Source organism: Amphiprion ocellaris, chromosome 14 (genome assembly GCF_022539595.1).
Source record: "Amphiprion ocellaris isolate individual 3 ecotype Okinawa chromosome 14, ASM2253959v1, whole genome shotgun sequence".
In the NCBI taxonomy this organism is placed as follows: domain Eukaryota; kingdom Metazoa; phylum Chordata; class Actinopteri; family Pomacentridae; genus Amphiprion; species Amphiprion ocellaris.
Window position 1 is genome coordinate 35,030,093 of NC_072779.1, and position 25,491 is coordinate 35,055,583.

General features: G+C 41.5%; 2 protein-coding genes across 9 annotated transcripts in view; both read left to right on the forward strand.

Annotated features, from left to right (window-relative positions):
* The window catches only part of LOC111585856 (glutamate receptor 1-like), a 94,949-nt gene extending 73,880 nt beyond the window's left edge, over window positions 1–21,069 (forward strand). For 3 of the 8 annotated variants that reach the window (XM_035941600.2, XM_035941602.2, XM_055017282.1), the window contains 3 exons: window positions 5,850–5,964; window positions 13,473–13,607; window positions 19,793–21,069. In XM_035941600.2, coding sequence (XP_035797493.1) covers window positions 5,850–5,964; window positions 13,473–13,607; window positions 19,793–20,002 — 460 coding nt within the window. In that variant the 3' untranslated portion in view covers window positions 20,003–21,069. Of the gene's footprint in view, window positions 1–2,225; window positions 2,365–5,849; window positions 5,965–13,472; window positions 13,608–19,792 lie in introns of those variants that run through there. The other 5 variants (XM_035941601.2, XM_023295475.3, XR_002747881.3 and 2 more) reach the window with 4 other exon arrangements.
* A 647-nt stretch (window positions 21,070–21,716) lies between these two features.
* LOC129350494 (tetra-peptide repeat homeobox protein 1-like) lies at window positions 21,717–22,618 on the forward strand (the record flags this gene model as incomplete). The annotated part of the gene is made up of 1 exon (XM_055017080.1): window positions 21,717–22,618. A coding segment is annotated over one exon (858 nt), but the record flags the coding sequence as incomplete, so codon positions are not given.
* Window positions 22,619–25,491: the final 2,873 nt, after the last annotated feature.

Consider the following 25,491-nt stretch of genomic DNA (forward strand, 5'->3'; position numbering starts at 1 on the left):
CCTGAAACGTTCTGAACACGTGGCTGCTGTTCCTCCTTTATTTACCAGAACATAAATTTAATCTGCAGCCACCAGGAACACGATTCATTTTGCTGCTTTTCAGCCCAGACCAGAATAAAATGTTCCTCAAACCACTGGAGCTACTGGGACCAAACCAGTGACACTATTCCTGACAGAACTAAACAAGAAACAAAGCTTTTGTGGAACATTTACGGGTCTGGATTGCATCTGAGCTCTGTGGTTTTATAAAGGAGATTAGTTCTGATAACTGAAGAGTCCCAGATAACTCCAGAGTTCTTTAGTAAATCTTATTACTTCATCACTGACATAACAGTTTATGCAACAGACACCGGCTCTATTATTGGACATAAAACTCACAGAGGTTTATTAATGTTTTGACCAACAGATTTATTCTGTCTGGAAAACACTCAAACATGTAACAAAAGACACTAAACTACAGCTGCATCTTTACTAAAACACCCTGAGAATTATCCACACTGCTTTAAACTGGACAGATACGAGACAAGAGGCAGCTTCTATGCATTTCCACATGTTCCTGTTGAGTTCTACCATGTTCTACAGCGTTCTGTACACAGGGAGAACATCTGGTGCAGTGGTTCAACAGTTGGTCTAGTCTTGGCTGAAACCAAAGAGCTCAGTGAGAACCTCCCACTGCTCAGACCAGAAGCTTCACCCTGAAAGATCTGGAGATCAACAGAGAAAAACACAAACCAAGTGGAGACACAAAGAGACACAAAACAGCTACAAAGAAATGCAAAACAACTACAAAGAGACACAAAACAGCTACAAAGAGATGCAAAACCACCACAAAGAGACACAAAACTACCACAAAGAGGCACTAAACAACCACAAAGAGACACAAAACAACTGCAAAGAGACACAAAATTACCACAGACACAAAACAACCACAAAGAGACACATAAAACACAGAGACACAAAACTACCACAAAAAGACACTAAACAACCACAAAGAAACGCAAAACAACTACAAAGAGACACAAAACAGCTACAAAGAGATGCAAAACAACCACAAAGAGACACAAAACTACCACAAAGAGACACAAAGAGACACAGACACAAAACAACCAAGAGACACAAAACAACCACAAAGCTTGTTAGAGAGGAAACGTTTGATGGCAGCAAACGGAGACGACTGAGAAAATGAACGTTTCATTAGTTTCCAGTCTGTTGTTTCTTGTTCTTGTCATTTCCAGTCAGTAAAAACACAGTGAAGCATCATCTGTAAACACAGTCAATTCTTTTTCCAACAACAAACCACAGAATGATGATCAGACAAACTTCAGTCTGGGACTACCTGGATGTTGGACTTTAGATAATTCTGAAGGTTTTGCTGACAGAAGTGGTGATTTTTGTTAAATTACATACAGAACCTTTTCATTTAGGTGATTAGAACAAGTTGTTAACGTCCACATCAGAAGTCTATTTTTACAGCTGATAGTGTAATATTTCCCCGTTTGACTTGAAAATTATAAATCATTTCACAGACATTTACCAAACAGAAAAAAACTCCTCACTGGAAACTAATCCCAGTTTAGTTTCTTTTTTCATTCCTTGACAAAATAAAGCAAAAAACACCTCAATTCAACACAAAAACAAACGTTTCCAAACTTCTGAATGAAAGGAGCAGAAAGAAGAATAAACTGATGTAACTTGTCCCTTTATAACAAACAGTTTATTTTTTTTTTATTATAATCAGTTTATATCAAACATTCAGTTTATAATGAGCATTAAAAACAAACTAAATGACTACAGTCTGAGCGGCTGCACACACTGTTACTGTCAGGGGTTTCTCTCATAACAACACGATGGAACTCTGACTTCATTTCTTTATATTTTAATAACATCCAGGTTTTAATTCTGTATTTAAACCTTGCTGTGATTTAGATTCTTTTGATTCCTTGTCTGGATTGTTCCATAAATTGACCACTTTTACAGAAACATTCCATTAATTTGGTCCTAAAGTTTAAAAGCAAAAACAATCAGACAAACTTCAGTCCAGTAGCAGCTGGATGTTTATCTAACTGGTAGAAGTCACTGGTCTGGTCCTTTAACTCCAGCAGGAACTGGATCTGTCTGGATGAAGAGCAGCGCCTCTGACTAACCGCCATCATCACATGGAGAACACGGCTGCTGTCATGTTTCTGCCTTTAACACGCCTCCTTGTTGTCACTATCGCCCTGTAGAAACCCCGTTAACTTGGCAGTGTTAAAACTGAACGAGCAGGGCCTGTTGGACAAATTGAAAAACAGATGGTGGTATGACAAGGGCGAGTGCGGCACCGGGGGAGGGGACTCCAAGGTCAGATCACCGTGACCCCGACGGGTAACGACAGCCAATGAAACGCCGGGGTAACCGGCAGCGACGCAGCGACGCAAACACCGCAAACACTCCGGACACATGTCTGGACGCATCGCCCGCTGATCCACAGGCCGTTTAACTGAACCGACCAGGAACGTTCAGGTCCCAGTCAGTCCAGAAACCGTACATACCCTGACCCGACATGTCAGGAAAGACCAGAAACATTAAAATAACCTTAAATACAGCAGGTCAAAGTGGGATGGATTATAAATTATTATTAAAAATGTAATATCATTAACTGAAGCACTAACTGTAATTTATTGTCGTCATGTTGAGGTCCGATAACAGCAGAACCACATGAAGAGTTTTAGGTGGAGGCGTTTTAACTGCAGCTTTATGAACAATCTACTAGTATTCTACTGATTTTCAGTTCTGTTAAAGGGATAGTTCGGGATTTTTGACATGAATCTCTATGGCATCCCTATCATTAGTAACGTACACTCTCACTGTCTTACCCCCGACAGTGTCCCGTGAGCCGAGTTCTGGTCCGGTTCTGGTCGCGGCGAAAGTAGTCCGGCAGGATTCCAGGGTCACTTAAATAAAACGTATTTCTTCTAAAAACAGCATGTGTTCAAAAGAGTGATTTATTTGCATCACAAAACCCATTTCCACGAAAAAGTCACACCACGTAATCATTTGGCACTACTTCCTGTCCCGTCGTATCAATGCGCGCTGCCGTAAGCTGACTGCTGCGTACCTGTGTTGATATCAACACATGTACGCAGCAGTCAGCTGGAGGACAGCGCGCATTGATACGACGGGACAGGAAGTAGTGCCAAGTGATTACGTGGTGTGACTTTTTCGTGGAAATGGGTTTTGTGATGCAAATAAATCACTCTTTTGAACACATGCTGTTTTTAGAAGAAATACGTTTTATTTAAGTGACCCTGGAAACCTGCCGGACTTACTTTCGCCGCGACCAGAACCGGACCAGAACTCGGCTCACGGGACACTGTCGGGGGTAAGACAGTGAGAGTGTACGTTACTAATGATAGGGATGCCATAGAGATTCATGTCAAAAATCCCGAACTATCCCTTTAAATGACAAATATCAAGTAAAAGTACAGAAAATACTATTAATGAACGCATTAACATTTATGTGTTGGCTGTAAAAACTAATATCCACTTTAAAAAAAATCTTTAACAGTGTTTACATGTAAAATGAAACCATTTTACTGTATTTTAATCAGTGAAAAATAATGATTTACAGATTCTAACAACAGTACAGAAGTCTGCCATTTATTATTTTTTTCTGTTACACTAAAAAGATTTTTCCACAAAAATTTCATGATATTTGAGATTGTGTAAAATTTTAAGGCAGTCTGAAAACTTTTTTCCACCCAGACCTAATCCTGAAATAAATTCTTGTGCCAGATGTTGATCAGAAAAGACTGAATGACGTCAGAAGTTACGAAGTTATTCAAACAACTGAAGGGAGAAAATAAATCAACTGCATCCTCAGCTAATGTTAGTTTTCTGTTGAAGTAAACAAACTTATCAGTGGAACAGAATAAACAAGTACACAAACGTCTTCATAAACAGCTCTTAGGACAGTTTAGAAAACTAGACAAATATCATGTGTGACACCTGATTATCATGTTTTAGTACTTTTTACTCTTCTATTCCTGCCTCATTTTAGCTTTTTTATTTGATTTCAGTTTTGTGTCTTACTTGTATCTCATCCATTTTCTACTTTCTGGGCTACATTTCTGATTTTATGTTGTTTTCTGAGCAACTTCTGGCAAAAAAAAGTCCTTTGGTTCATTGAATACATTTGGTCTGATCACAGTTTTGCAGGACGGTGTCGTCGATGAACAATCGAAGTCACAACACAAAAAATAAGAGTTTTACTCAGTTCAGCATCGCAGTAAAACTTCAGTTCATCACAGTAAAACTTCAGTACTTCAGATCATCGCAGTAAAACTTCAATACTTCAAACAACAGCATAAACCAGGGGTGTCCAACATGCGGCCCGCGGGCCAAAAGCGGTCCTCCAGAGGGTCCAATCCGGCCCTCAAAGTGTAAAAATTCCAGAGAAGACATTAACTGCAGATTGTAAATTAGTAAAACTATAAATGTAAAATAATTGTAGACCATGACAAGTTGTTGTCTCATTTGTGTCATTGGTGTAATTTTTTTGTCTCGTTTTTGTCGTTTTGTGTCCTTTTTTGTCGCTTTGTAACGTTTTTGTCTAATTTTTATATTTTGTTTCATGTCGTTTGTCTCATTTTTTGCCGTTTGGTTTCTCACTTTTGTTGTTTTGTGTCTCATTTTTGTAATATTTTTGTTGTTTGTTGTCTTTTTTTCCGACTTTTGTCATTTGTCTCATGTTTTTGTCGTCTTGTTTCTCGTTTTTGTCATTTTGTTTCCTTTCTGTCTTGCTTGTGTTTTTTGTCTTATTTTGCCATTTTGTGTTTACTTTATTCATTGTTTTGTGCCTACTTTTTGGTCATTTTTCTCACTACTGTCATTTTTTTCTCTTTTTTGTGGTTTGTCCATTTTTTGCCACTTTGGATTTTTTTTGTCTAATTTCTTCTCTCTTGCTTTCTTTTGTGTCGTTTTTCTCACTTTTGTCATTTTGTGTCTTGTTTTTGTAATATTTTGTCTTGTTTTTGTTGTTTTTTTATCTTTTTGTTTTTTTTTGTGGTTTTGATTCTCCAGTAAATCTTCTATGGTTCAGTTCCAGATGACTAAATGTTGTGTTCCTTTGTCGACACTGTGTGATCTGGAAGTTGTAATGTGGAAATGATAAACTGAGGATGAATGTTGATGAAACTGAACTTATTTTTCTTCATAAATTTCAGGTCGTTCATGATGTTTAGTAAAAAGATAATTCCTTAAATGTGAACATTTCTAAACATTACGAGTTGTGGTTATTTATGGATTAATTTGCTGTGGTTTTACTGGAGATCAGATCCTGGACTAAGATGATTCTGACACCACTAGTATAAAGTAATGCTGGTTATTATACTGAAGTCATAATGATAGTGGAATAATTCACATTACATAGATAATCCAGACGTAAAATAGCTGAATTCTTTGACTTCCTGTTTAGTAAAACTCCCTGTCTGATCAGTGGGCTCCTTATTTCTGGACTCCAAACCCTAAAACGCTAGAATCCAGGTTCCTGGTTGGTGTCTCAGACCCCGGAGTGTTTCCAGCTCTTGCCGGTTACCCAAAGTGATATAGTAATACACATCTCGCATGTAGGGAGTCAGGCCAGAGCAGCTAGATGGAGTATTAACGCATATCACTTTACCGCTCACATTCTACACTGAGACTGTTTGTGTGTTTGTGGCTGTTTTTGGTTGTTTCTGGTTCTGTTGTTGAGCTGACGCTTCTCTTAGCAAAGCCGCTGCCGTAGCTGCAGCCGCTGATCAATAACATAAGATAACATGGAGCTGATAATGTTATTTATGTTATTCTCACCCCCAACCCCTCCTCTGAAGAATCCCAGTAAACCTAGCAGTACTGAAGCTCAATGAACAAGCCGTCTTAGACAAGTTGAAAAACAAGTGGTGGTATGACAAGGGGGAGTGTGGACACAAGGACTCCGGCAGAAAGGTCAGTTCTGGAGGTCACCCGGCCTCGGCCAAGGTCATGTGTTGGTTCTACCCCACCTCCTGCATACCCACCCTCTACCTGCAATCTATCTACCCCCTACCTGTCCTCTACCTGTCCGCTACATGCCCTCTACCTGTTCTCTACCTGTCCTCTACCTGCCCCTCTACCTGCAATCTACCTGCCCCTCTACCTGTCCTCTACATGCCCTTATCCTGCAATCTACCTGCCCCTCTACCTGTCCTCTACATGCCCTTATCCTGCAATCTACCTGCCCCTCTACCCACCCTCTACCTGCAATCTATCTACCCCTCTACCTGTCCTCTACCTGCCCTCTACGTGCCCCTCTACCTGCAATCTACCTGCAATCTACCCACCCTCTACCTGCAATCTATCTACCCCTCTACCTGTCCTCTGCCTGCCCCTCTACCTGCTCTCTACCTGCCCCTCTACCTGCAATCTACCTGCAATCTACCCACCCTCTACCTGCAATCTATCTACCCCTACCTGTCATCTACCTGTCCGCTACATGCCCTCTACCTGCCCCTCTACCTGCCCCCTACCTGCAATCTACCTGCAATCTATCTACCCCCTACCTGTCCTCTACCTGTCCGCTACATGCCCTCTACCTGTTCTCTACCTGTCCTCTACCTGCCCCTCTACCTGCAATCTACCTGCCCCTCTACCTGTCCTCTACATGCCCTTATCCTGCAATCTACCTGCCCCTCTACCTGTCCTCTACATGCCCTTATCCTGCAATCTACCTGCCCCTCTACCCACCCTCTACCTGCAATCTATCTACCCCTCTACCTGTCCTCTACCTGCCCTCTACGTGCCCCTCTACCTGCAATCTACCCACCCTCTACCTGCAATCTATCTACCCCTCTACCTGTCCTCTGCCTGCCCCTCTACCTGCTCTCTACCTGCCCCTCTACCTGCAATCTACCTGCAATCTACCCACCCTCTACCTGCAATCTATCTACCCCCTACCTGTCATCTACCTGTCCGCTACATGCCCTCTACCTGCCCCTCTACCTGCCCCCTACCTGCAATCTACCTGCAATCTATCTACCTCCTACCTGTCCTCTACCTGTCCGCTACATGCCCTCTACCTGTCCTCTACCTGCAATCTACCTGCCCTCTACCTGCAATCTACCTGCCCCTCTACCTGTCCTCTACATGCCATTTTGCTGCAATCTACCTGCCCTCTACCTGCAATCCAGCTGCCCCTCTACCTGTCTTCTACATGCCCTTTTCCTGCAATCTACCTGCCCTCTACCTGCAATCTACCTGCCCGTCTACCTGCCCTCTACCTGCAATTTACCTGCCCCTCTACCTGCAATCTACCTGCCCCTCTACCTGCAATCTACCTGCCCCTCTACCTGCAATCTACGTGCCCCTCTACCTGTCCTCTACATGCCCTTTTCCTGCAATCTACCTGCGTTCTACGTGCAATCTACCTGCCCCGTCCTCCATCAGACCCCAGCAGATACACTCTGAAAGAAAAAGTCTTTGTTCTGGTTTTATTAACTGGTTTTTATTAACTGGTTTCTATTAACTGGTTTTTATTAACTGGTTTCTCTTAACTGGTTTTTATTAACTGGTTTTATTAACTGGTTTTATTAACTACAGTTTCTGTTTTGTATCTCTAATAATTTTTCAAGTTTCAAGAATAATTAGGATTTTTGTGAAACGTTATTTTGCAGTTTAGACAAACGGATTGGAGCTGATGAGTGAAATCTGAGGTTAGAGTCGGCAGCCGGTTGGTTTTATTAAAGACTGGAAGCAGGAAGACTAGAAACAGGAAGACTAGAAACAGAAAACAGGAAGACTAGAAACAGGAAGCAGGAAGACTAGAAACAGAAAACAGGAAGACTAGAAACAGGAAGCAGGAAGACTAGAAACAGGAACGAGGAAGACTAGAAACAGGAAGACTAGAAACAGGAAGACTAGAAACAGGAAACAGGAAGACTAGAAACACGAAGCAGGAAGACTAGAAACAGGAAGCAGGAAGACCAGAAACAGGAAGCAGGAAGACTAGAAGCAGGGAGACTAGAAACAGGAAGCAGGAAGACTAGAAACAGGAAGCAGGAAGACTAGAAACAGGAAGCACAAAGACGAGAAACAGGAAGCAGGAAGACTAGAAACAGGAAACAGGAAGACTAGAAACGGGAAGCAGGAAGACTAGAAGCAGGAAGACTAGAAACAGGAAGCAGGAAGACTAGAAACAGGAAGACTAGAAACGAAGCAGGAAGACAAGAAACAGGAAGCAGGAAGACTAGAAACAGGAAGCAGGAAACTAGAAACAGGAAGCAGGAAGACTAGAAACAGAAACATCTGGTTTCATCCTAACTTTAATCTGCTGGTCTTCACTACTTCAGAGTTTGAACATCCTAAAACCAGTTGTAGTTGAAACCTTTAGTCATGTTTTAGTCTGAACAGGAACAGAGCCTGATTGGTTGGGCCGGTCACATGACCAAAGTAAACACGTTGACCTCAGCGACCAGAAATGATCCAACACAGAAGATGAGTTCTGTGTTTTATCGTACTTAGTTAATGTTCATGTGATGTTTTATTAAAGCTGTTGATTATTTTCTGGATTCACTGATTAGAAGTTTGGTCTCAAAAATGTCAGAAAACATTTTAAAAATATTTCCCAGATATGTTCAGAGGAAGGAAACTAGAAAATATCCACAATGAAGAAGCTGAAATCACAGAATTTGACTGTTTCTCTTTAAAAGTTACTCAAAGTGATTCATTGATTATCAGAAACTGAAATAATCGATGAATCATTGCAGTTCTAGTCGGGTTATTTCTGAATATCTGGACAGATTAGTCATATCTACGGATTAAAAGTTTTTTTTTAGAGTGAGGAACGAGGAGAACTATAGATTTGCTGCTGCTTTAGCATTAATGCAGAATGAATGAAACCCTTAAAACTCGTTACAGACAAAGGTAAAGGAGGTTTATTCTAACTAGACGTTTCTGATTCTTTAAAAACATTCAGCTGATGGAATCATTTTCTCATTGTTTTCTTCCTGCTAGTTCTCGCTGTAACTGGACAGAACCGGTCCAGACTAGTTTTAGTTTGGTCCAGACTGAACATGTTTTCTGTTTCTTTGTCTTCCGTTCGGCTGCAGCTGTAGCTTCTTATTTCAGATCCGTTAAACTGGTGGACATGTTTGTGGAGGTTTTTGTTTCAGAGTGTGTCTCTGCTGCAGAACTGAAGGTTAAACCGATCAGAAGGACTTCTGGAGGCTGCAAAAACCTCCACTCCAGTCTGCACGTCCACAGGCTTTTAAAAGTTGCTTCAAAGATAAATTTATGCAAATTGCTGAGAGACGGACCTCTTTGGAGATAAGGGGTTTTGGTGTCTCCAGATCAGGAACCATCAGAGGATTTTCTCTGCTCGGCTTCCTTCTGTTCTGCAGAATAATCAGCGGTCAGCAGTTGGTGGAAGCAGCCGCAGACGGACGATGATAAATCAGCTTTAGACGTCCAGATCTCCATCCTTTTCTGTCTGCGGCTGCTGATGAAGCCGAACTGACCACAGCTTCACCTCCTCCCTCTGCTGCCCTCATCAATCTGTCATGTTCCTCCTGTTCCTCCTTTTCCCTCTGAACTCGCTGAGCAGCAGACCGTCACTAACTAACAGAGAGATAATGTTCATCAGGCCGGACAAACAGCAACTTTAACGTCACACTGAAGCCTCACAAACCAGATTCATCTTCAAGCCCTCAGATTTAGGCATGGGGCCGATCCGATCGGGTATCGGGTTCCAATACTGACGTAATTGTGTTAAATGTTAAGATAATTAGAGAATTTACTCAACATTTGTCCAGTTTTCAAGAGATTTTATTCAGGTGCAGCTGCTTAAATGTGTTCAAAATTGAGAAATTAGCTGTTTTATAGATACTTAAAATTTCGAACCAGCAGTTTTTCATTTGCAGCGAACACCAAACAAACTGTGCCAACAAGATGATTAAATATCTTTCTGGACTTCTGGAGTTTCATAGATTCTCGAACAAAATCTTTGAAGGTTTCGATGCCTTCAGACCAAAATGTGTAGAGGACGCTGAAAACGTCATGTTAATTTCATAGAAAAAATCGTTAAGTATGAGAAAAAACAAAAGACGCGGATCATGTATTTAGAGACGTTAAACACTGAATGGAGTCAAAGATAGCAGGCAGGTTAAGATAATTAGAGAATTTAGTCAACATTTGTCCGGTTTTGAAGCGGTTTTATTCACTTCCAGCTGCTAAAATGTGTTTAAAATGTAGAAATTAGTCCTTTTCTGAAGAGATGAAAAGTCTTCGGCAAACACCGGACATTTTTATCTTCTAGCAAATTGTGTTCGAGAAGTTTACCCTTGCTTTGTCTCAGTCAATTTGAAACCCTTACAGCTGAATGTGTTTTCAGGATGGGATTTTTCCTGTTAGCAGGATTTTTCTGACTTCTTTTTCTGACCTTATACTACTATATACTACTATATATTACTATATACTACTAAGAATAGTGTTGGTTCGGCAGATATCCAAATTCAGGTATCGGGATCAGATCGGAAGTGAAAAAATGTGGATCGGATACTGATGATCTGTTCCATCTACCACATAATCTGCAGATTATTAATATTATTAAATACTGAAACATTTAAAAACATCCAATTTACTATCAACGCCATCAGAATTTAGACAAATATAAAAGCATCCTGTGTAAAACTAACCATCTACAGAATCCAGAGAAGTCTATTCATCCGTCTGAAGGCCGACTTCACCCGACGCTGTGACCACTGGACAACTTTAAAGATTCAAAAAGACAAAACCAGAGAACCTTAAATAATAAAAAAAAGTACCAGAATTACTGTAAATATTTCAGATTTCCAGCAACACGTTTCCTCCTCATGTAAGGAGTTTAAAGACTAGTGGAGCTGGGAAACATGCTGAAGACGGTTTTCTTTTAAAGACTAGTGGAGCTGGGAAACATGTTGGAAGTGTTTTATTTCGGAATCATTAGCGATTAGCGACTGGGGAACTTTCGCATTTTAAGCAGTGAGGTGACATCAGCTCCGCTTTGCTTCCAGAATCTGAAGCACATCAGAGTTCAGTGCAGAAAGAGCTTCATTTATATGGTCTGGGGTCCGTTTCACGAAGCAGGTTCAACAAACTCTGCCGCAGCACAACACACAATATCTGCTGGGATGTGAGAGCATGACTGTGGTTGGTCATGTTGTAAATGTAAGGACGGATGAAGTTGTGGATGTAGATTATGGACTGTGATGTGAAACGGTACCGTTCAAAAAGATAATTGTCCGGAAATGCAAGAACATCTATGCGTGGTCTGATAACAATCTCCCGATGAATATTTAATTCTCTGTGCAGTAATTCTGCTCCTTCATCTACTGGATCATTAATAAAAGGACATGACGTTTACAGACGGCAGAACTAGACTTCGCCAAAACTCGCCAGCTGACTGAATGAATGAGGAAATGAAATAAAGTGTGTGGCTGAAAGAGGAAGGAGACAGAGAGAAACTCGAGGTTTACTGAGATAAACCTGGTCCTGACCAGGTTAGATTCATAGAGTCTGTTACTATGGTAACTGACCGAGAGTTTAAGTTACCTCTCTTTGTGAAACAGGCTAGAGTTACCCCTCTGTCTCTGGTTTGAGTTACCTCCCTTTGTGAAACGGAAAACTCTGAGTTTCCCTCATTTCAGGGTTAACAAACTCAGAGTTTTCACTAAACCTGCTTCGTGAAATGGACCCTTGATCTATTAGAATCCACCTTTAGGAAGGAAAGAACTCAGAAAATGACAAAAAAGATGAACGACACCGACTTCATCTACCAGAGGATCCACTCATTGATCAGTTTAATCCTCTGATCAGAGCGTTAAACTTTGGTTCAAACATTCAGCAATCCAATCAGACGCTGTCAGATTAACTGTTTAGTGAAACTAAACTGGATCCAGATGTTCCGTCAGTAAAAAACATCTTCAGTTCTCACGTTTTAAACTCATTTCAGCTGATCTCAGTCTGACGTTAAAGTGTGACTTCACAGCAGCCGATTGGCCGAGGTAAACATGATGGTGTGGAGAGGAAAGCCCTCTGATAGGCTCACAGCGAGGCCCCGCCCACTCTGCATGCGCTGATGTCATGAGAGACGAGCTCAGTGGCCAATCAAATCCCCAGAAATGTTTCGGAGATGACAGCATAAAACTTTATTTGCTTTTAGATCGAGACCGAAGTGAAGCTGAATCAAGCCTGAAACAAACGTTCTGAATGTTCTAGAGTTCCTCTTTGGTTTCTGTTTGCATTTTTCTGCATGAAGCTGCATGAGATGAATCTGGACGGTGGAAGGCTGTGACCGCAGGATCAAAGGGAAGCTTTTAAACAAAACTACGTTTCCCACCATGCAGCGGGGTGTTATTGTTGAGACATTTACAGATTTTTTTTCTTCCATTATTTGAATGTTTTCTTTAAATTACATCTAGAATGTTTCTGAATATGGAATCCAAGAGAGGAAAATATTAAAAACATGATTTGTTCACACTGAAGTTATTAAATATTGTGGTGTCTTGGAGTGAACGTAGCATTGTTAGCTGAGCAGAGAGATTGAAACAGTTAGCTTAAAGCTCTAATGCATGAATAAACAGAATGAACTAAATTAATTATAAAAACTGTTGGAATAAATGCTAAAAAATCTGAATTAACATTTATATGGATCAAATGTTTGTATTTTACTAACTGCACTGAGTAGACAGCTGAATTAGGCTAAAGGTCATGAATAATAGTAATTTATAAAATAAAAAATGCTTTCAGGAACAGGAGAATAGTTGGAATGAACAGCTGTAACAGTTAGCAATGAATTAGCATTAAAACAGCAAAAAATAATGGATAGAACTATGGAATAGATGCTATAACTAATAGCTAGCCATCAGTTAGCCGTCAAAAGACAAAAAATGAAGAATAGAGCTATGGAATAGAAGCTGTGCTAATAGCTAGCAATGAATTAGCATCCAAATAGATAGAAAATAATGGTAAATACATGCTAAAAGAAAAAACAAAGCTGTAAATTAGAAGTCATTAAAAGTTTTTTTTTGCAGAATTCTGCATTTAAGTAGAACCACCTTTTATTGATGCTTCAGGTGTTGTTGCTCCTGCAGTTATATAATATATAATATTATATAATAATACTGATGGTTAAATGCTCGTATTATTGCACAAGCTCTACCTTTACAAATACAAAAACATCTCCTATTCTGTATTTAGTGTTTTAAAAACAGTTTAGTAATGAACTGAAGCTCCTCTATGAAACGTTTACAGCCACTTGTTGCCTCTGGAAGCAGCCTTCGACCAGAACCAGAACCAGAACCCTACGCTCCTCTTAGCCAGAGACTGTTCAGCTTTTGGGGATTTTTACTCAGTTTTACTCAGCTTGAATCCAAACTGTAGTGATGTCATGTCTCACTGTGCCACGATTGGTCATCCCTGACCCAGCCTCTCTGTGCTGACAGGACAAGACGAGCGCGCTCAGTCTGAGCAACGTGGCAGGAGTGTTCTACATCCTGATTGGAGGGCTGGGGCTGGCCATGATGGTGGCTCTGGTGGAGTTCTGCTACAAGTCCAGGATCGAGTCGAGGAGGATGAAGGTAAACAAACGGAGATTTAACAGTTCCAGGCTGTTCTAAGGTAACCGCAGTATTACTGGATAAATGTAGTACTAGAGGGTAAATGTAGTAGTACAGGGTAAATGTAGTAGTACAGGGTAAATGTAGTACTAGAGGGGAAATGTAATACTACAGGGTAAATGTAGTAGTACAGGGTAAATGTAGTACTAGAGGGTAAATGTAGTAGTACAGGGTAAATGTAGTACTAGAGGGGAAATGTAATACTACAGGGTAAATGTAGTAGTACAGGGTAAATGTAGTACTAGAGGGGAAATGTAGTAGTACAGGGTAAGTGTAGTACTAGAGGAGAAATGTAATACTACAGGGTAAATGTAGTAGTACAGGGTAAGTGTAGTACTAGAGGGGAAATGTAATACTACAGGGTAAATGTAGTAGTACAGGGTAAGTGTAGTACTAGAGGGGAAATGTAATACTACAGGGTAAATGTAGTAGTACAGGGTAAGTGTAGTACTAGAGGGGAAATGTAATACTACAGGGTAAATGTAGTAGTACAGGGTAAGTGTAGTACTAGAGGGGAAATGTAATACTACAGGGTAAATGTAGTAGTACAGGGTAAGTGTAGTACTAGAGGGGAAATGTAATACTACAGGATAAATGTAGTAGTACAGGGTAAGTGTAGTACTAGAGGGGAAATGTAATACTACAGGATAAATGTAGTAGTACAGGGTAAATGTAGTACTAGAGGGTAAATGTAGTAGTACAGGGTAAATGTAATACTACAGGATAAATGTAGTAGTACAGGGTAAATGTAGTACTAGAGGGTAAGTGTAATACTATAAGGAACATGTATTGTTAGGAGATAATTGTAGTATTAGAGAGTAAATGTAGATCAGCTGTAGCTCCTGGTTGTTCCACCAGGTGGAGCCTCTTCCTGTTTAATCCTGTAGAGACCAGAGGAGGTGTCACTCAGACTACAGTTAAAGCAGAGAGCATTGTGGGAGTTTAGCAGCAACCTGTACCATGACAAAGACTTCTGAGGAGGTTAATGAAATGGTTCACTTTTAAATCATAGGAGCTTCAGGAGAAACCAGCCGGACTTCTCTGGAAGACATTTCTTGAAATGTCTAGAACTAGTTTTACGGCTCTCTATAAAGAAACCAGCCAGAGAAGTCTGGCTGGTTTCTACTGAAGCTCCTATGAAAACTTCTGAGGAGGTGCACCGGTGGATGTAAACCAGGTTCCTGCTGATGTGTGAGATGAGGGCTTCCATCTTTAGCTGCATTTTTTTCTTAAACTTGGTGAAGCCGTCCGTTCTATCATTCACAATGTTTTCAATCGTCTGTCTGAGCCGTGGGGCAGGAACGCCAGCCTTTTAGAGAAGATCAGCTGATTATCTCCCGCTCCTCTCCGTCGTCTGGATGTGATGAAACGACTGCCTCATTACGGAGCTCAGACTTTGATGGGCTGCTCAGAAGGAACAAACAAGTCATTAGAGGGACGTCTGATCCCTGTGGACGCCACTGTTCCCTCCACATGGGCTGAAGGCTGCGCTGATGCAACACGTCTGGAGGGTTTCATCATGGAGCTCCACTGCAGATACCTGCTGCAGAGGCGTTCTCCATCAATACCTGCTCCTCATGCATTATTCACTCAGCCAGAAATACTACAGAGCTCTGCTTGAAGGCTGGAGCTGAGGTTTGTCTCCACTCTGCTGCTGCCTTCATTCAGTTCACGGCTGGTAGTCAACGACTTTTCATCTAAAAGTTCCAGGAAGCTGTGGTCAGTTTCAGCTCCTGTCTACGGCAGAGTCTCTGTTCACATCTGTGGTTAGGTTGAAACAGTTTCATTTATGAGACGCTTTTATCCAAAGAGACGAACATCTGAGAGTAGAAACACACAAACAGGGATCTATTCAGGAGAAAACAACCTGGAGCAGAGCTGTAAAACTATTTCTAGTGTGAGAACAGGACCGTGGTGTCTACAGGAAGTGCAGACGTAGTAGGATTTTTATTTATTTAGACCACAGACCATAAAAAGAAATAAACAAAATGTGATGAAAAAACTTCCTTGAAAAGACAAAAAACAACTCAAATTTAAGGTAAAACAACCTCAGAAAGATGTACAACCAAAATGTGAGGCAAATCAATCATGGAATGACATCAAACAACCAAAATGTGAGTCAAAACAGCCATAAAAAGATGTAAAACAACCTAAACGTGACACAAAATGAGATCAGAAAGACAAAACAACCAAAATGTGATGCAGGAAAAACTATAAGACGACGTAAACCAACAAAATATGATGTAAAATAACCATAAAATGGAATAAAACAACCAAAATGTGATTAAAAACAACCATAAAAAGACAAAAAACCAACTAAAATGTAATGGAAAATTACCAGGAAAAGACGTCACATTCATGGTCGTTTTTCATCTCATTTAGGTTGTTTTGTCTTTTATGGTTTTTGTGCCTCATTTTGGTTGTTTTACCTTAAATTTTAGTTGTTTTCTGTCTTTTCATGCTAATTTTCCATCACATTTTGGTTGTTTTATGTCTTTTTATGATTGTTTTGCTTCATATTTTGGTTGTTTTACATCTTTTTCAGGTTGTTTTACGTTACATATTAGTTGTTTTTGTCTTTACATGGTAGCTTTTCATCTCATTTTGGCTGTTTTATGTCTTTTTATGGTAGTTTCACCTTAAATTTTAGTTGTTTTTGGTCTTATCATGGTAGCTTTCCATTTCATTTTGGTTGCTGTACATCTTTTTCTGGTTGTTTTACATCATTTTTAGTTCAATTCAATTCAATTCAATTCAATTTTATTTATATAGCGCCAATTACAGTCAAATTGTCTCGAGACGCTTTACAGAACCCATATGCCTGACCCCCAGAGCAAGCCAAAAGGCGACAGTGGCAGGAAAACACCCTTTTAACAGGGAAAAAAAAACCTCGAGCAGAACCCGGCTCTAATGTGGGGGGACCCATCTGCCTGCTGGCCGGGCGGGTTGAGAGGGACAGAAGAGGTAGAAAGGTAGAGATAGAGGGGTAGAGATAGAGATAGAGGGATACAGATAGAGGGGTAGAGATAGAGAGGTGGGGGGTGGGACACAAGGACCATAAAACACAGCCACACATCTGAAGCATCCAGCATCCAGCTCTGGGACCAGGGACACTCAGAGAAAGGACACAGAAAGAAACAGAGTGAATGTAATGCAATAATGGTATATATAGTAAATACATAGGTAGTTAGAGAAGGGCTCAGTGCATCAAGAGAGGTTCCCCAGCAGCCTAGGCCTATAGCAGCATAACTAGGGGCAGAACTAAAGGGACGTCAAGAGGGGAAGTCAGTTGTGCAAATGAAAACACCAGCTCACCCCGTCAGGGTCACCCAGTCAGCCCTAACTATAAGCTTTGTCGAAAAGGAAGGTTTTAAGCCTGGTCTTAAAAATAGAGAGGGTGTCCGCCTCCCGAACCCAAGCTGGGAGCTGGTTCCACAGGAGAGGAGCTGATAACTGAAGGCTCTGCCTCCCATTCTACTTTTAGAGATTCTAGGAACAACAAGTAAGCCTGCAGTCTGAGAGCGAAGAGTTCTGCTAGGGTAATATGGTACTATCAGGTCTTTAAGATATGACGGAGACTGGTTGTTAAGAGCTTTATATGTCAGAAGAAGGATTTTGAATTTTGAATTGTTGGCTTACATCTTCTTACAGTTTTTCTTGTATTACATTTTGATTGTTAAGTTTTTTGTTCTCATTTTGGTTGTTATAGATCTTTTACAACTCTTTGCCTCAGATATAAACTAGAGCCTGGGTTGGTTAGCGTTGACGGGTTGTTGATCAGACTGAAACACAGACAGCAGAACGTCCTGCTGTAGAAGATCTTTAACATTCAGGATGTTCTAACAGGTGGTTGTGTTTTTATAATGAAACTTGGTTCAGAGCGTTCAGAAGTGGACCGTCAGCTGCTAGTTTCCCTCCATGGGGGCCGGGGCAGATGGGAGTTGGTGTTTGCTGCCAGGCCGCTCGCTCGGAGCTGTTTGAGTAAATGAATAAACCTGGGATTTATTTGGACTAATCTGCCCGACAACTGTCGACACTCGGAGAACGATGAGGCAGCGATGAAACCTCCAAGGCCCGATCCAGGATACAAACTGGATCCACATCATTAGTTTTGCTGAGAGGAGGGACAGATTCAGTCTGCTGGTGGCTGAATTAGACTCATACTGGATATTATCTTCTTCATCACAACTCTGAACGTACAGACATGATGAACACTCTTCTATATCCAGTGATTACTGTCCTAGTTCATCATTAAAACTGTTTATTCTTCACTGACAAAAATGACAAAAATTAGACACAAAATGACAAAAACAAGACATGATATGACAAAAGTTAGACACACAATGATAAAAACGAGACAGGAAATGACAAAAATTAGACACAAAATTGCAAAAACGAGACAGGAAATGACAAAAATTAGACACAAAATGACAAAAATTAGACACAAAATGACCAAAACGAGACACGAAATGACAAAAATTAGACACAAAATGACAAAAATTAGACACAAAATGACCAAAACGAGACACGAAATGACAAAAATTAGACACAAAATGACAAAAACGAGACACGAAATGACAAAAATTAGACACAAAATGACAAAAACGAGACACGAAATGACAAAAATTAGACACAAAATTGCAAAAACGAGACAGGAAATGACAAAAATTAGACACAATTGCAAAAGCGAGACAAAAAAATTCCTCATTAGCATAAATGAAACTACTTTATGCAAATTAGCTTCAGGACAACACACTATACGTTAGCTAGGACAGTCCTGGTACCGGCTAACAGTGTAGCCATCCCATAATAGACCACTTTAGAAGACATTGAAAACTGAGTTTAGAAAAAGTCTTAAAATGTTGAATCTAATCGCTGCAGTGGCTCTTTGAGTTTGCAGGAATCTGTTCATCCATTCAGTCGACCAGAAACGATTTGAGTTGAAAAACTTTGTTGTGTTAAATATTGATGTGACAAAAATACGATTCATCACAATTAATCAATGACAAAGCCTTTAATTAATTAGGTTAACTTTTTTAATCACATCCCACCACTAATAAAACTCACCTAAACAGACTTTAAACTAGAGGACTTGAAGTGTGAAATGATTCTGAGACGTCGTCTTAATTCTGAACCATGAAGTGGATTTTACTCAGACTTTGCTTTCTGTTGTTATGGAAACTGGAAGTTGAACTACAGGATGCTGCTGTGTGTCAAACATGCATAAAGTTTCTGGATTACAAAATAAATAAATTACCGATCACCTCCAGGACTTCCTGTAGACGCCACGGTCCTGTTCTCACACTAGAACCTGTTCTAGCTTCTCCAGGTAGTTTGTTCTCAGGGTTGTTTGTTCTCCGGGTTGTTTGTTCTCCGGGTTGTTTGTTCTCCGGGTTGTTTGTTCTCCACGTAGTTTGTTCTCCAGGTAGTATGTTCTCCGAGTTGTTTTTCTCCAGGTAGTTTGTTCTCTGGGTAGTTTGTTCTCCAGGTTGTTTGTTCTCCGGGTAGTTTGTTCTCCGGGTTGTTTGTTCTCCACGTAGTTTGTTCTCCAGGTAGTATGTTCTCCGAGTTGTTTTTCTCCAGGTAGTTTGTTCTCTGGGTAGTTTGTTCTCCAGGTTGTTTGTTCTCCGGGTAGTTTGTTCTCCGGGTTGTTTGTTCTCCACGTAGTTTGTTCTCCAGGTAGTATGTTCTCCGAGTTGTTTTTCTCCAGGTAGTTTGTTCTCTGGGTAGTTTGTTCTCCAGGTTGTTTGTTCTCCGGGTAGTTTGTTCTCCGGGTTGTTTGTTCTCCGGGTAGTTTGTTCTCCGGGTTGTTTGTTCTCCGCGTAGTTTGTTCTCCGTGTAGTTTGTTCTCCAGTTAGTTTGTTCTCCAGGTTGTTTGTTCTCCAGGTAGTTTCATCTCCAGGTTATTTGTTCTCCAGGTAGTTTGTTCTCCGGGTTGTTTGTTCTCCAGGTAGTTTTCTCCTGACCAGGTCCTTGCTGGTGTTTCTACTCTCAGATGTTCGTCTCTTTGGATTAAAGCTTCTGATAAATGAATCTAGAACTGTAATTTTGGATGAATTTTGCCTTATTTTGGACAGAGTGTGCGGTTATTTTGAAACTTCAGAGTCGTAGCTGTGCTGACCTTTTGTCCTCTCTCCGTCTTGCAGGAGCTCATCGACGCTGCCATGATGAGCACCACGCTGGGCGGGATGGCGGTCGCTGGCGGAGGCGTGGCGGCCGGCGGTCTGGGAGGAGCGTCGGGACTCGGCGGTGAAAACGGCCGAGTGGTGGCTCACGACTTCCCTAAAGCCGGAGCTCAGGGTTTACCCTGCATGAGCAAGGCTGCCGGGCTGGGACTGTCCTCCACCGGCATGTGACCAAACCCTGCCTCCTGACTGGACGAGGACCAGAAGATTTCACTCTAACAGAACTCTGAGAAACAGAGAGCACCTGAACACAACACTTGGGCTGAACTAATCCTTTTTCTGCGAGCGCTGTCTGAAGCTGCTCCTCTTCTGCAACAGCCGCACCTGAGGAAGGTTTGATTTATGAGCAGCCCTCGTCACTCCTCCTCGGTCACGTTCTCACTAAACGTCACGTCGATACGGCGGACGGTCGAGCATGTTGGAACTTTTCTACTCACAGATGAACACCTGGTCCTGATGGATGCTCTGAGAGATACCCGGGGCTCTGATCAGGTTTTAGTGTTTGAGCATGTAAACTCCTGAAACCTGGATGTAAACTAAACATTAGCTTCAGTGTGAAATGTGATGCTTGATGGTTGTACGGTTGGACTGATGCTCCTCAGATCTACTCCGTCTACATGTTCTCATCCGGTTCCTTCACTCACATCTTTAGGTTCCAATCAGCAGCTTTAACAGATTAACAAAACATTCTGTAAAGTTTCTAGTCTGCTAGATGAAACAGATCAGTTAAACCAGGAGAGTCAGAATCACCTTAGTCCAGGACCTGATCTCCAGTGGACCGGACCAGTAGAACCAGTAAAACCACAGCAGAACAACCCATAAATAACCACAACTTCTAATGTTTAGAAATGTTCACATTTAAGGAATTATCTTTTCACTAAACATCGCGAACAACCTGAAATTTATCCAGAAAAAGAAATTCGGTTTCATCAACGTTCATCCTCAGTTTATCATTAACACATTACAACTTCCAGATCACAGAGTGTCGACAAAGGAACACAACATTTAGTCATCTGGAACTGAACCATAGACGATTTACTGGAGGATCAAAACGACAAAAAAAGCAACAAAAACAAGACAAAATATTACAAAAACGAGACACAAAATGACAAAAACTGAAACAAACGACACAAAACTAAACAAAAAAAAGACAAAAAATTAGAAAGTTACAAAGTGACAAAAAAACGGACAAATGCCAATGAGACAAAAAATGACAAAAAAAACGGTTCACAAACCAACGAATAAAGCAAAACACAAAGTGACAAAAATAAGACAAAAAACACAAGCGAGACAAAAAGGAAACACAAAACGACAAAAACATGAGACAGACGAGAAAAATCAGACAAAAAAACAAAGTATTAGAAAATTAGACACAAAACAACAAAAGAACAATGAACAACCTAGTATTTTACTTTCTGATCCAAACAACTTGTCATGGTCTAGAAATGATTTTAAATTTATAGTTTTACTAATTTACAATCTGCAGTTAATGTCTTCTCTGGAATTTTTACAGTTTGAGAGCTGGATTGGACCCTCTGGTCCAATCCAGTCCTCCAGAGGGTCCAGTCCTCCAGAGGGTCCAGTCCTCCAGAGGGTATATCATTTTACAGACGCTGGTTAAAAATGTGGTTAATTTGATTTATTTCATTTCAATAAGAAAAAGGAATTAAACTGTCTTCTGTTGCTTGTTAAAGACCATCCTGATCATGGTCCTGTTGGTTCCTGATGCAGCTCTACTGAAAACACTGAGCCGGTCCTGGTCGTGGTCCTAGTCCTGGTACTGGTCCTGGTCCTAGTTCTACTTCTGGTTCTGGGTCTGATTCTGGTCCTGCTACTGGTTCTGGACTATCAGGACTCACCCTCTGTATGCTATGAATGAAACTCCTGTCTGTCTGCTTTATTTTATCCTGGTCCTGGTCCTGGTCCTGATCCTGATCCTGATCCTGATCCTGATCCTGATCCTGATCCTGGTCCTGGTCCTGATCCTGATCCTGGGTCTAGTCCTGGTCCTGGGTCTGGTCCTGGGTCTAGTCCTGGTCCTGGGTCTGGTCCTAGTTCTGGTCCTGGTACTGGTTCTGGCCCTGGTCCTGGTCATGGTCCTGGTTCTAGTCCTGGTCTTGGCTCTGGCCCTGGGCCTGGGCCTGGGTCTGGGTCTGGGTCTGGGTCTGGCCCTGGCCCTGGTCCTGGTCCTGGTCCTGGTTCTAGTCCTGGTCCTGGTCCTGGCTCTGGTCCTGATCCTGGGCCTGAGTCTGCTTCTGGTCCTGGTCCTGGGCCTTGGTCTGGTCTTGGTCCTGGTTCTAGTCCTAGTCCTGGTCCTGGTCCTGGGTCTAGTCCTGGTCCTGGTACTGGGTCTACTCCTGGTCCTGGGTCTGGTCCTAGTTCTGGTTCTGGTCCTGGTCCTAGTCCTGGTCATGGTTCTAGTCCTGGTCCTGGGTCTGGTCCTAGTTCTGGTTCTGGTCCAGGTCCTGGTCCTGGGCATGGGTATGGTCCTGGTCCTGGTCCTGGGCATGGGCATGGGTCTCGTCCTGGTCCTGGTCCTGGCTCTGGTCCTGGCTCTGGTCCTGGTCCTGGCTCTGGTCCTGGTGCTGGTCTTGGTTTTGGTCCTGGTCCTGGTTCTAGTCCTGGTCCTGGTTCTAGTCATGGTCCTGGTCCTGGTTCTCATCCTGGTTCTGGTCTTGGTCCTGGTTCTGGTCCATCAGGACTAACCCTGAATGAATCTGTGCTTTATTTTATCTGTTTATAATCTTTGGATTTTAATTGTTATTTAATAAAAACTATTCAGATCCACGCTGTGGTTTTTTTCTGGTTCCATAAACTTCAGATCCACGTTGTGGTTTTTCTCTGGTTCCATAAACTTCAGATCCACGTTGTGGTTTTTGTTAGATCCAGCAGACTTTCAGCTGAATCCATGGAGCTCAGAGACCAGGTCCACTCTGCCCCGACCCCGATCCTCAGAATCCAGATTAAACTTCAGCCCAGAGTCAGACAGTAGAAATAAACCTTTCAGCTTCTTGATGGTTTATTCTTAAAATCTCGACTCAAGGTTCTGCTTACTTGGTTTTTCTGGAGCTTTTGACTAAATCATGAGGTGGAGATAAGTCTATTGTCATTTATGTTTCCTTCAAAATTAAACTTTAGCCCAAAATCAGGCAGTTAAAATAAATGTTGGAGCTTCTGAACAGTTCATTCTTGCAATAATCTCCACTCAAGGTCCACTTATTTGGTTTTCTGGAGCTTTTGACCAGATCACAGGAAGTGGAGTTTAGTAAATTCTCCTTTACGTCTCCTTGACAATAAAACTAAAACAACCAGAATCTCTGAGCCTGCAGACGATTGATTCTTGACAGAATCTCCACTCTCCGTCTGTTTACTGCTGGTTCCAGAGCTTTTGACTGAATCCCAGGTGGTGGAGTTAAATAAGTGGTCGTCTACGTTTCCTTCTTCAGCTCCGTGATGGATTTCCTCGTCAGTCTCAACCAATCAGAAGCTCTCAGACTCTGAAGACTTTGATTTGTTCTGATGGATTTTGTCATTTTGTGTCTCATTTCTGTCATTTTGTCTCATTTTTGTCATTTTGTCTCATTTTTGTTGTTTTCTGTCTCATTTTTGCCATTTTCTGTCTTCTTTTTGTGGTTTTGTGTCTAGTCAGCGGTCTTGTTTAGTATTGAGTGTTTCATCAGATTTGAACTTCTCTCTGCAGCTTCTTCGGCCATCATGTTCTGGAACATCATGAAGTCATCTGCTGATGCTCTGAAGCCGCGAGGCGACGCCAGATGGAGGTTAAATCAGATCCAGTTTATTCAGGATAAAGATCTGCTCTATCTCCAGCTGATGGAGGATAAAGATCTGCTGTATCTCCAGCTGATGGAGGATAAAGATCTGCTGTATCTCCAGCTGATGGAGGATAAAGATCTGCTGTATCTCCAGCTGATGGAGGATGAAGATCTGCTGTATCTCCAGCTGATGAGGATGAATATCTGTTATATCTCCAGCTGATGGAGGATAAAGATCTGCTGTATCTCCAGCTGATGAGGATGAATATCTGCTCCATCTCCAGCTGATGGAGGAGATCAATCTAGCAAACGTCTCAATAACCCAGCGGAGAAACTGCTTTTCAAAGATGTGACAACTGGAAACAACAGTTTCATGTTGGTCTCTAGAAAACATCAGCGGTAAAAAGAAAGTGAACTCTGACACAGGAAGCAGTAACATCTACCAGACTTCTGATCTACTGACCCCTAGTGGAGGGTTTACAACGCAACCTGAGAAAAACTCACCTGAAACCACTCATCAAAACCCTGCAGCGCCATGATCTATAGATTTATGTTTTTAAAATACCAAATAAGTCTGGAGTTCCCCTAAAATACCATTTTTCTCTGGTCCCACCCCCCAAAGACCAAACTGAGTATCTAATAAAATAGTTCAAATTTAAATCTCATTTTCATGGTTTTATTTTTTCATTGATTCTCTTGTAATTATGGAAACATTTTTTAAACAACATATTTTAAATAATAATTATTATTCATGGAACAAGTCCCACAACATGTTAGCAGAACCTGGTGATGACATTTTTGTCGTTTTGTCTCGTTTCTGTTGTTTTGTCTTCTTTTTTGTCATTTTGTGTCTTGTTTCTGTCGTTTCCATCATCCAACAGTGTTCCTATAGAATGGGTAAAGCAAAGCTATGTCCTCTCTTCTATTTTCCATCTTTTCATCCCATTGTCAGCCTTGATTGAATGTCTCCCTCCAGCTCATATTATCAGGATAAGATTGTTTTCCATCAGTCAGTTTGTCCTCTTGGTCAGCAGTAACAGCAGCTAAATATCTAGCTTCTACTGCTGAGAAAAAGATCACATTAGCATGGATTAGAGTAGGGTTAGCAAACAACACAGAAAACATGGAATAAAATGGTAATTCAAACAGGGTAACTCCAACAGAGCTGAGATTTGGCCAGGATGTACTCCTGTCATGGATGATCAAAAGTTATCAGAATGCTCCACAAAAGTCAGAGGAAGTGGAAATGACGGCTGGCGGAATTTTGACGCTTCACCATGAAACAGGAAGTGATGTATAACTGGTCTGTACGTGCTCCAATCTGCCTCAAACTTTATATGTATGATCAGAGCCCGGTCCTCATCATATCCAGAGACCTAAATACACTCTTGGTCGCAGCGCCACCAGGTGGACATGCTTGGATTTGCTGACCAGAAAGGATGCGAGGACCCATTTAATGCTGCCTGCAGATTTAAATGGACCATCCAACCCTACTTGAAGCTTTAATGTATATTGTATTAACTCAGTAAAAGTGGAAAATAACACGAATATATAATATTTTGAGAGGTTTTGGTCCTAACTGTCGTCTGTAACTTCTTTAATTGTCATATGCAGGTGAATTGTTGGAGTGAAACTGCTGCAGTTTCCAAAGCAGCAGACAGTGTCAAGGCTCCCTCCTCAGTCCTTGCCTCAACTCCCTCCTGATCACCTCCTCCTCCTCACCTGGCCTCCACTCACTCCCTGCAGCAGCTGCCTGCAATAACCAATCACCGTCATCAGAACTGTGGGCAGCCGTGATGCAGCACACCTGTTCTCCATCTCCCTCCATAAAAGCCAGCTCCACACTCCACACCCTGCCAGATAGTTGCTTCAGCTCCAAGCAGTTAG